Source organism: Bufo gargarizans, chromosome 1, assembly GCF_014858855.1.
Source record: "Bufo gargarizans isolate SCDJY-AF-19 chromosome 1, ASM1485885v1, whole genome shotgun sequence".
NCBI classification, from domain to species: Eukaryota; Metazoa; Chordata; class Amphibia; order Anura; family Bufonidae; genus Bufo; species Bufo gargarizans.
This window is the reverse complement of record NC_058080.1, coordinates 211,930,416-211,943,083: the sequence shown is the minus strand read 5'-3', so window position 1 is coordinate 211,943,083 and position 12,668 is coordinate 211,930,416. Positions and strand designations below refer to the sequence as shown.

Sequence of the window (12,668 nt, the reverse complement as noted above, 5' to 3'; positions counted from 1 at the left end):
CACACACTGGCAAGACCGGGTAGGTTCCTAGAGAAGGCCATGGTTTAGGGAAAGATCTTCCTAGCAGATGAATGAAGAAAATGGTAGATAAGATACATCTTCTCTGTAACGCAAACTTGGATAGGCTAGTAAAGGCTGTACTAGACTGGCCAATTGTTAATAAGTGTTCATAGTTATGCTCGTTAGCGATGATCTGGCAGTCTAAGGCTACATGCACACGACCGTATGTGTTTTGCAATTCGCAAAAAAAAAACGGATGATGTCCGTATGCCATCCTTTTTTTTTTTTTTTGCGGATCCATTGTAACAATGCCTATCCTTGACTGCAAAACGGCCAAGAATAGGACATGTTCTATTTTTTTTGCGGGGCTACTGAACTGACATACTGAGGTGGAAAGCACACGGTGTGCTGTCTGCATTTTTTGCGGACCCATTGAAATGAACGGGTCCGCATCCTATCCGAAAAAAACTAAAACGGAAATGACACAGAAAGAAAATACGTCCATGTGCATGTAGCCTAACACTACCACCTATTCCCCTATGAACAAGAGTTTGCTCGCGGAATCTACCAGGATGCTTAAAAATCCTTGTTTGCCGGTTGCAGATTGTGGTGTCTAATCACAATCTGGTGCCCGAAAACAACTAGACAGCATAGGGACGAGCGATGACACACCGGTCGCTGCTCCAAATGCTGTGGAGGAGATCACTGCACGTGAAAGCAGCGGTCTCCTCCACTAACGAACAGGCGATTGCCAGGAAGTAAAGCTTCCCTCTCGACAATGGCCTGCTAGATAATGCAATGCGATACAGGCTTTAGGCTGGGGCTGAACATCAATGCACTGAAAAAGTTTCAAAAACCAAAAAAGATCCTTTTGGAAATAAGTTTTGCTACTGTGTTTCCTCCTGGAGAGGCACACCTTCCTTATAAAGTAGTACTTAAAAGGTGTGTTTTATACCACTCTGTGTCATAGCACCGATGCCAGTTGCAATTCAGATGAAAGGGCATAGTGTTACATTGGAATCTAATGGTGTTTTCCCTCTAAAACGCTCCAAAAACAGTAGCTTGTCTTGGGTGATAATTTTACACCCCAAGAAACCGGTTTGGTCTATTTAGACAACCCCCATTCAAATGCAGAGTCTCTTATAGGTAACAGGGACAGGAGTTCACAGCTGTTTACAAACACTGGCTTTGCTATCGATGTTGGAAACTAATTGCTCCTTCCTACAAAATTCTTTACATTCTTCAATATTTTTTTTATTAATGATGTAAAATATAAGAAAAAGAACTGGATCGCACATCCTCAACACTACGCTCTTATCCAACAACTGATTCCCAGCACAACCAACATCGCCCTTCAGCGCAACCGACCGTATACCCACCCCTACATTGTACGCTGCACATGAGGCACTAGTGTACAACTTGCATAGGGCAAAACCAGTTTATGCACAGACATCCCAAAAGACAAACTGATAAAAGTACAAACTAAGTTCTTAAATGGTCTCACCAAAGACAAGGGTTCTCTAAAAGAATTGACAATTCTCATAGGGAAGTTTGTGACTACACAACTAGACATGCCCCAGTCATAGAAACATAGAATGTGTCGGCAGATAAGAACCATTTGGCCCATATAGTCTGCCCAATATACAAAATTGTATGGATATAAAGTCGGTAGTCAACAGACGTAATTCTGGTTAACCAAACTCCAGCACAGTGGCTTGGCTACTTTTGAAAGTACAGAAGGACTTCCTCAACCTTGTATTGTTTACCTGGTGAAGGTCCTGGACATAATAATTACATGGAAGGTGTCAGGAGCTTTTTCCAAGAGCTGAACAGTGTAGAGGACATGGAAGGATCAAACCTTCATATCACCTTGCTGGAATTGAGGATAGCAAGGTAAAGGTTACAGAGATTGGTTTCCAAGTTTCCCCTTCACACTTGGTGCTAGAAGTGGGCAATAGACAATAACCTGGATGCAAGAGCCCAGTACATTCCAGGCCACTCGAACCCCAACAAATAAAAGTGCAGTTTTGAGGAATCTATGACCTGCAGATTTTGATCTGGGGGAATAGGACAGTCACCTATCAATAGCAACCCACTCTAGTAGGGTCAAGAAGAACAGCAGGGGTTGCAGATTCTATCTCTGAGATGTCCATGGGTACTTCTGTTTACAACCAAACGTTTAGTGATCATTGTCTTTATTGAAGTATATCTAAGAATTAGGTCTTATTAGGTCTTATTCCTTAAAGTCTTGCTGAGAACTCCCATGATCTACTGTTGTGGTTAATGTCGTTAGTATTCACCATTCTCTGGAGATAATGAGGAAATAAGTTTGCCATCGTGCCTCCTGTGAACAAATTCTAAGGAGGAATCCATGGTCTTATGCAGTGGCATAACTAGAACTGACTAGGCCCCACAGCAAATTTTGAATTACCCCCCTTCCACCAGCTACTTCCTCTTCCTCCTACAGTGCAATCCTCACTTGTGTGGCTAGTCAAGTAATATTGTTGAGGAAGCCCTAGCAATAACATTTTTCAGTCCTCCTCCCGGCGGGCAGGTTAAATGCCCATCCATCAATCAGGAAGTACAAATTAGCCACATGAGGGAGAAGGAAGAGCAAATGGGCTAGAGTAACTTGTTTTTCAAAAAAACACACCATTGCTTTAAATGTTTTATGATGTGCTGATTTGGCCACCTTTAAAATAAAGAGCCATAATGAGATAACATGCTTTAACTCCAAAAGCTGTATGCATCTGCACTGGTTGCCCTGTGATAAAGCACGCTTCACGCAAGCACCACTTGTATATGTCACCCAGCTACAACATGGCATATAAAGCTCATGCAAAGCAAATTATCAATGATGAAGTTACAGTATCAGAGTGAAGTGAACAAAATGAAACACAGTAGTAAATTATATGAATGCATTTTATTTTAAATGCATGAAGTTTTGTTACCCTGAAATAAATGAATACATGTGTATTTTGGAGCACATAAGGCAAAGGTCAGCAACCTTTTTATATGGAGTGTCAATAAAAAAAAAAAAGCTGAAGTGCTCAGTGTGCCGTGCAGAGCGGGAAAGTCATATAACACAAACAGACATAAACCAGGTATTTACTAGCTACCAACAATACACTTACTGACGATATACACTGGTACCCGATATACTGGTCACCCCCACAATAATCAAACAATCAGAGCTGCACCAATTACAGCTAGATCCCCTATCCTCCAAAAACTCACTATCCTCCCCACATCCCCAAACTAGTCACAGTGCTCGTTCCTCTATCCTCCCACACTCACCATCCTCCCCACATCCCCAAACTGGTCACAGTGCTTGTCCCCCCAAGCCATGCAATCCTCCTCCAACTCCCAATCTGGCCACAGTGCATATTAACCTCATCCTCCCAAACTCACCTTCCTACCCCCACCCCAAATCTGGTCACTGTGCTTATTCTCCCTGGGAGGAATATGAATTAATATTTACTGTCAGCCATGTTCCCACACCAACCATCTGCTGAAAGGAAGCAGAAGTAATAAGTTCCACAGGGGTGGGCCTGCTTCAAGGCCAGCCAGATGGCAGAGAGCCTCTAGAAGTCCACCTTTGTTTACATTTCTCACCTCTATTTAGCCAGCCAGGGACCCAGCCAATGGAACAGGAAAAACGTCCCTGCAGGGGGTCTAGGCCATTCCCCAGTTCAATGCACATTATCAGACATCACAGAACTGGCTAATTATAAGGAATGATGAATCGCCCGTCCATCACAGGCCTAAACCAGATGCATACTTGGGTCCCACGATGAACAGGCCCGTGGTCAAAGTTTGGTGGTGGGATGCGAGGGAGAGGAGATATACATATCTCCCCACAGAAACCAAATAACGGTACCATGGTTGGACTCTACTGGTAGCTGGAACCCAGGCGGATCCATTGGTACCAGAACCACCTCCCTGCGACATTCTGGTCTGGAGCCATGAGCCCTAATCGGTTTTGTGGCTCATCTGCTGCCAGCTCAGCAGAGGGGGGGTGGGGGTGGACCCCTCCCAGAGGCCGGGAGGGGAGGGGCTGGCTACATGCTTGTGCCAGCAAGCAGGCGTGTCTTTATCTGAGGGGAGGTCACATCATTCCATGTGTTTAGAGGGACCTGCAACCAGCTGACATCACTGCTTCCCATGTGACCACAGCTAAGAACTCATCACCACCCAAAGGACTCCTATACCTGGTAAACTGACTTTTGTTCTGCTTAACCCTGTTTGTACCACACCATCTGTATTTGTAACCTCAGACCACTGTATATATTCTTTGTGTGTATAGAGTTATTTCTAGTAAGCCCTTAAAGGGGTTGTCCAAGTTATATTTATTGATGACCCATCTTCAGGATAGGTCATCAATATCAGATCGGCGGGGTCCGACACCCGGCACCCCCTCCGATCAATTGTTTGAAGAGAAGGCGCGTGCGGTGTCAGCGCTGTTCCCTACTCTTCACTGTTTACCTTCTAGCCGTTGCATCTGCAGTGGTGAGCAGGTGTAATTACACCCAAGCTTTCCTATTGAAATGAATGGGACAGCTTGGGTGTAATTACTCCTGCTCACCACTGCAGATGCAACGGCTAGAAGGTAAACAATGAAGGAGGCAGCGCTGACACCGCACGCGCCTTCTCTTCAAACAGCTGATCGGAGGGGGTGCCGGGTGTCGGACCCCGCCGATCTGTTATTGATGACCTATCCTGAGGATACGTCATCAATAAATATAACTTGGATAACCCCTTTAAGGCAATAAAATATATAATTTAATCTTGTGCTATCTTGTATCTCGATCACGAATCCCCACGTCTGTGTTCCGGCCTAGTTATATGCTACACCGAGTTGGTTTCTTACCCCATATAATCCTGTAAGCGGACCGGGCTTCAAACAAGGAACTGGTGGCAGTCTTTCCGAGCTGAGAAAGCGCTGTTTTAACTGGGGCAGTGAAAAAGCTCTCTCAGCTTGTTGCCTCTCTGTGCCCATGTGGACAGGAGGAATCTGTGAAAACTGTACCAAGACTGACCTTACCCGCTCCTCTAGGTAACCAGTGACCATACCGTATCTCGTGAGCTCGACGTAGTTGACATCTGACGCCAGTCAGGGCACGAGGGGTGGCATCCCTCACACCCCCTTCCTCCCAAGCTCACCATCCTACTCCTACCCCCAGTGTATTCACATACCTTTCTTAATGTGTGGCAGTTCTGAGGAACAGGGGAAGCACAGCAGCAGCTAGGTAGCAGGCAGCGAAGTAGCAGGCACGAGTAGTGTAGCAAAGTCTCACTCTCTGCTATTACTCCTCTTTGGTGGCCAGGACGGGAAGCATGTGGGGTGGGCCTAGCAGACATGTCATGCATAAAAAGTCTGAATGTTTTTTTATTCAATGTACAGTGCGACGGCAGGGCAGGTAACAAATGCTGACAAGACTGAAAAGTCTTGCCTTCATTTGGTCATAGCTGGCGTGCCAGCAGAACGCGATCTGCATGCCACCTCTGGCATGCATGCTACAAGTTGCCAACCCCTGATATAAGGAAATTTAAGGAAATGAACGAGTTTCATAAAAGGACTTTAGTAAAGTACTAGTAGAAGGACATGGCTTTGCACGGGTATATTTCATCTATTTCATTTAATGTTTGTGTGTGTCGTTAAACGATATCAACTGTATCCACTATAACAGTGGTATCTACAGTACCCCGCCCCTTTAACAGTGACCTCCACAGCGGCTGCCCCTTTATTAGTGACCTCCACAGTACCCTGTCTCGTTAACAGTGATTTCCACAATAATACGCCCCCTTAACAGCGACCTCTACACAGCACTATCCCCTTAACTGTGACCTCCACCATTCCCTGCCTCCTTAACAGAGACCTCCACAGCGCCCGCCTCTTCAACAGTGACCTCCACGGCATCCCGCCCCCTTAACAGTGACATTCACAGCAGCCCACCCCTTCAACAGTGACCTCCACAGCATCCCGCCCCCTTAACAGTGATCTCCACAGCAGCCCACCTCTTTAGCAGTGACCTCCACAGCGGCCGTCCCTTTATTAGTGACCTCCACAGTACCCCATCTCCTTAACAGTGATTTCCACAACACCCTGTCCCCTTAACAGTGGCTTCTACAGCAATCTGCCCCTTAACACTGACCTCCATAGTGGACCGTCCCCTTAACTGTGACCTCCACAGCAGCCTGCCCCTAGGGTGGCCAGGGTTCCAGTTTTAGGCCGGACAGTCCGCCTTTAAGACTCCCTGGATGGACACAGGGATGTCCTTTTGTGCTGTCGGAGTCTGAGCTGCAGGGAGAAAGTCTCCCTGCTTTCCATCCCTGCAGCTGACAGAAGTAGATTTTTACCTTCATTTTTTCAATCCCCGTCGACTGCGGAGTGGGAGGAAGTGTGGCTTAGCGGGACCTGGTTGCAGGATTTTTAAGTCTGTCTTTTGAGGGTGGCGTGAATGGGCACCCTACCTGCCCCCTGAACAGTGACCTCCACAGCACTCCGCTCACTTAACAGTGTCATTAACAGAGCCCTGCCCCTTTAAAGCTGACCTACAGCAGTGAAGAAAAATGGCTGGGTTGTTATGGAAACCTAGTGTAAAACTGTATGTATGTGGAGACTAAGGGCCTGCAAACTTCTATTGGCTGATAAGGGTCATACATACAAACATACATACACTCAGCTTTACAGTCATGTGAAAAAATTAGGACACCCTTTGAAAGCATGTGGTTTTTTGTAACATTTTTAATAAAAGGTTATTTCATCTCCGTTTCAACAATACAGAGAGATTAAAGTAATCCAACTAAACAAAGAAAACTGAAGAAAAGTCTTTTCAAGATCTTCTGTAAATGTCATTCTACAAAAATGCCTATTCTAACTGAGGAAAAAGATAGGACACCCTTGCCCCTAATAGCGAGTGTTACCTCCTTTGGCTGAAATAACTGCAGTGAGACGGTTCTTGTAGCCATCTACCAGTCTTCGACATCGGTCTGAGGAAGTTTTACCCCACTCCTCAATGCAGAACTTTTTCAGCTGTGAGATGTTTGAGGGGTTTCTTGCACGTACAGCCCTTTTCAAGTCACCCCACAGCATCTCAATGGGATTCAAATCTGGACTTTGACTTGGCCATTCCAGGACTCTCCATTTCTTCTTTTTCAGCCAATCTTTGGTTGATTTACTAGTATGTTTTGGGTCATTGTCATGTTGCATGGTCCAGTTCCGCTTCAGCTTTAATTTTCTAACTGATGGTCTCACATGTTCTTCAAGCACCTTCTGATACACAGTAGAATTCATTGTGGATTCTATGATGGTGAGCTGACCAGGTCCTGCTGCAGCAAAGCAGCCCCAAACCATGACACTTCCACCTCCATGCTTCACAGTTGGTATGAGGTTCTTTTCTTGGAATGCTGTGTTTGGTTTACGCCAAACATGTCCTCTGCTGTTGTGTCCAAATAATTCAATTTTGGACTCATCTGTCCAAAGAACATTATTCCAGAAGTCCTGGTCTTTGTCAACTTTATCTCTGGCAAATGTCAGTCTGGCCTCGATGTTTCTCTTGGAAAGCAAAGGTTTCCTCCTTGCACACCTCCCATGCAAGTTAAACTTGTACAGTCTCTTTCTGATTGTAGAGGCATGTACTTCTACATCAACAGTAGCCAGAGCCTGCTGTAGTTCTCGAGATGACACTTTAGGGTTTTTGGAGACCTCTTTTAGCATCTTGCGGTCTGCTCTTGGGGTGAACTTGCTGGGGCGACCAGTCCTGGGCATGTTGGCAGTTGTTTTGAAAGCCCTCCACTTGTAGACTATCTTCCGGACAGTGGAATGGCTGATTTCAAAATCTTTTGAGATCTTTTTAAATCCCTTCCCAGACTCATAGGCTGCTACAATCTTTTTTCTGAAGTCCTCTGACAGCTCTTTTGCTCTCACCATGGTGCTCACTCTCACTTCAACAGTCAGGAGCACACCAAACTAAATGTCTGAGGTTTAAATAGGGCAAGCCTCATTCAACATGCAGAGTAACGATCTACTAATTATGTGCACCTGGTGTGATATACCTGTGTGAGATCTGAGCCAATTTAAGAGGGAATACATGTGAGGGTGTTTTTGTAGAATGACATTTCTATCAGGATGTGTGAAACCACATGCTTTCAAAGGGTGTCCTAATTTTTTCACATGACTGTATATATTAGATTCTGAATAAAGTGTTACCTGATTACGTCTGTTCTCAAGTAGTGATGTTTCATACAATTGTGCATTGTGTAATACAATCCCACAAAATGCCAGGTAAGCGGCAAAGTCCTAAAATAAGGAACATAAATGCATAAGAAAGATTAACGGCATGTAAAACACATTACATTCCTCTATTTTGCTCTTCAGAAATATGCATTTTACCTAATTGACAATAACTATGGCAAGTTATCTATTAGATTATTTGCCTCCGATCTTATTTGTTTTTCAGGGTAGAGACATGTAACTTCCACTGCATAGATAACAGTTTTTTCTTCAAAACCGCTGACCAAACAAATAATTATAGACAACCCCTTTAAACATGTGATCCTCTAATCACCCATATAATACACTGCAATACTAAAAATAATAGAAAGCCTATTATATCCCAGGGGGATTGGTTGACAATTGCAATGGTGAGCAGGTGTAATTACAAGTATGGCATCCTCATTCACTTCTATGGGATGGCTCTGTAGTATTCTCTTGAACAGACAGAGCCATCCCATAGAAGTGAATGTAGATGCCATACTTGTAATTACACCTGCTAACCATTGCAATTGCTGCGGAGAGCAGGTAAACAGAGCGGAGAAGGCAGCGCTCATATGAGCTTATTGGCAGAGGTGCCGGGAGTCGGACCCCCACGATCTGATATTGATGACCTATCGTAAGGATAGGTCATCAATAGTAAAAAGTGGAAAAACCCTTTAAGGTATGAATGAGGCTGCAAGGGTTCTGGCAAGCCTCAATCACATGAATAGGTGAGTAGCTGACATTTTTGCAACAATTCTGCCACATGTGAATATACCTCTAAAATAATTTGCAATAATGCTAGTATTCATATTCAGCATATGCAGTTCTAGAGGAAGTCAAAGTTCTGCAACAACATGAAAAAATAACATTTCTATGAAGTTTCTCTATAACCATTGTACAAAATGTAAAATATGACTTAGAAGTTTGGATATTTCAGAAAGCTTAGAAAAGGTTACAGATTAGAATGTAATTGCGCATGATGACAATCTCTAAAAGGTGCTGTGGAACATAATAGTGTTATATGAGCAAAAAATCAAACATGGGGTTGTGCAGTGCTATGATATTGATGACCTATCCACAGGATAAATTATCAATATCAGATCAGCAGGAACTCCTGGTATCCACCGCTGATCGGCTGTTTGCAGAGGTAGCAGCGTTCGTTTGAGCACTGCTTTCCCTTCAAAATTACCTGCATATTTGTAGACGAAGCACAGTATAATTACAACTGCTTGTCCCATTTAAAGGGGTTATCCTATGACTAATGTAAAACATGAAAATCAAACATCATATAGTACATGACAGCCTCTTTCTAACAAAGCGAGAACCAGCCCTGTACCTCACATGGATCCAGAGATCTCCCCATTCATTGCTCTGTGACATTTATATCAAGCTGACAGCTCAGGGGGCGCTGCTGCAGCTAAGGGGGCGTGTCTCAGCTCTCCCTATCACAGCTCAGGAGGCAGTTGAAACTGAGCATGTGCAGCTATCTCAGGGAGATAAGGAAAATAAACTGCAGGTGGCGCTATACAGATACATTTTATTGAATAGCTCAGTAACTATGTTAATTTTTTAATTACATGCAATTACAAAAATATTCAGATCCAGGTGCTGGTTTGAAAAGTGTAGAATATTTTTCGGGAACAACCCCTTTAAGTGATTGCTGAGGATTGATCATCAATATCGTGGAACCGTACAACCCATTTAATCGCATGATATACACATCTGTGTCTATTCATGCTTCCTGTGTGATCAATGTTCCTGTAGAAAGAAATGTTCCCTTCGACCTAATCATAAATAATCAAAATATACCACATTTTGAAGAAGAAAAAAGCACAAAACACAGCTGAATAGATTATGGAGTAATTATGTAACATCCCCAGGATGTTAACCTTGACTACGCAATACACATTTGGAACCCTGGTCTGTAAAACGCTATTCACTTAGCAAATGTGCCTCTCAAAACAACCATTGTTATCAAACACAGGTGCTCATTATGCATTATTATAAATTAAAGGTCGGTACAATGTAACTATGTAATGGCACAAATCCAAGTATCGACATCAGGTCTCTAGCTGTAAAAAATAATCAAGACAGTGAGGCTCATTTAGTGAGATGTCATTCTTATTAAAAGCCACCTGGAGGAAGAGCCGACCAATTAATTAAGAGGTGCATGCCTCAATAAATTTTCAAGTTCTTCCTGTCACACCCACTGTCTCTCCTCAGTAGTGCCTGTCCATGCTCCCCACATTCCCCAGGCTCTACAGGGTCTTCCTCCATCCTAAACCAGCTACATGCTGAAAGTGTCTCTGACAAAAAAGAGGCTGAGACTTTACCTCTTCACCATTTCCCTTTTGACCTTATTCCAGGGACAATTCCCCTTTATGGTTGTTTCTATCCAATGTATCTACCCGAGACCCAAGCCATATCGGAATACATAAGGGAAAACCTCCTCACCAGCTGGTTCTGGATTTTTCTTTGTCAAGAAGAAGGATGGGTCTCTGTATAGATTATTGCAGACTAAATAAAATCACTGTCAAAAACAAATAGTCTATTTTGCTAAATCCAGAACGCAATGATATGCTCCGAGGAGCCAAGGTCTTTACAAAGCTGGACGATAAAGAGGTGTATAATTTGATCCGGATATGTGAGGGTGATGAAAGGAAGACTCCTTTTCACCCCATGTCACGGAAGGTGTACAGAAAACTAGAAGACACAAAATGAAGATCCGACTGACTGGATCCAAAACTAAGGAACAAAAGGGAGAGCCCTGCATCAGACCTGGCTCTCTCCCTAACTGCTCAGCCTATGCAAAAATCCCAATGGTAGATGATCGCATATCCTCGTACCTCGACTGTATAACACCTGAACACCCTATGATAGTGAGGGGACACGACCACCGGCTCCCTACACTTGATACGGAGGGAGTCAGGGTCACCTGGGATCCAGCAAACAGGAAAACACAAATGAACGAACAAAACTTATCTGTAGAAGACTCAGTAGTAGCATCAGCATGCACACACTCCAGGAAGTAAAAGTGATGCAGTATGATGCAGTATGGGGAGGGATTTAAAGGCATGCAATCAGTGCAACTACATGACAGCTGAGAGAGGCTAACGAGATGAGAAAATGAAAGCAAAACAAAAGGAACCTCAAGGAGGAGGTTCTGAAGGACGTCTGTCAGAGCTTCTCAGATGTCTGGTGGTGACACCCCCATGATGGACACTACTAATATCTAGTCATGCCTTTCCAAGAATTTGTCAACATCTTTCGGGACCTTCTTTTTTCCGTTTGGTATTCTACTTGGATGATATCCTAATCCTTTTCTCATGATCTAATCTCTCACAGTAAACATGTATGTACCGTTCTCCAGCGTCTAAGAATGCAAAATTCAAAAATTATATTTTCGAAAGAAATTCCTTGCCTTTCCTGCAGCAGAGTGGAATTACCAATTAGTGACAGAGACTTGCTGGCTCTGGAATAGTGGCATCCTCTGCTGGAGGGTGCCAGTCACTCAGTCATCATTTAGGTCAAATTTAACTTATCTCAAGTCCACTCAACGACTCTATCCTTGTCACGCCCAGTGGTCCTTTTTTTGGCCATTTTCATCCGGCAGACAAGAATGTCAAGGTTGATGTCTTGTCCCGGTCCTTCGATCTAGCTGATCAGGAGGAGATGCCACAGCACATACTTGATCCTGACAGTATAGTCTAAGGGGCTCCTGTCCAGTTAAAAGACATCCCGTCTGACAGGACATTCATCCCTTTGGCCAGAAGGAAGAAGGTCCTGTCTTGGGGGCAACACTCTAAAATTGTCATCTGGGTCTGCGCAAGATGGCCACTCTGATTTTTCGACACTACTGGTGGCCTACCATATCTAAAGATGTTTGGCACTTTTTTATAGCCTACTTTACCTGTGCCCAGAGTAAATCCCCTATTAAAGCCCTGCAGGACTTCTTTTCCTATTGCCAGCACCTGAAGTTCCATGGCAGCATATCGCCATGGATTTCATCACAGACTTGCCTCTTTCCTCTGGGTTTCCAGTAATCTGGGTAAAATACAAGAGTCAAAGTTGAAACTTTGGCTTACTGACTCCACAGCCCTGTTTAATGGGTCAGTATTCAGTCCAGGTGCTGTCCATTCTAAACTTGGGCAGCACCCAAACAGGAAAATGATTAATCTGATGAGCACTTAGGGTATGGCTACACAGGTCGCGGCCAGTATCATAAGGTCTGTAGAGGTCATTTTATAAAAATGAATACAAAAAACAAAATGGCTGCACACCGTTATATATACAAACAATAGAGCTAAGAAATCGGGGTCATTCTAGATAAAATTGGTACAATACTGACTAAATGAGTAATGGAAGCTCTCTTAGCGCACATACGTGTCGGGCCCATTGCTTTGTAAAA

The 12,668-nt window shown here is 43.9% G+C and overlaps 1 protein-coding gene across 7 annotated transcripts in view; it reads right to left on the bottom strand.

Moving 5' to 3' along the window:
• The window catches only part of PDE5A (phosphodiesterase 5A), a 350,069-nt gene that overhangs the window by 155,188 nt on the left and 182,213 nt on the right, over positions 1 to 12,668 (bottom strand). For all 7 annotated transcript variants that reach the window (XM_044301149.1, XM_044301132.1, XM_044301166.1 and 4 more), the window contains one exon: positions 8,213 to 8,302. In XM_044301149.1, the coding sequence (XP_044157084.1) occupies positions 8,213 to 8,302 (90 nt within the window). The remainder of the gene's footprint in view (positions 1 to 8,212; positions 8,303 to 12,668) is intronic.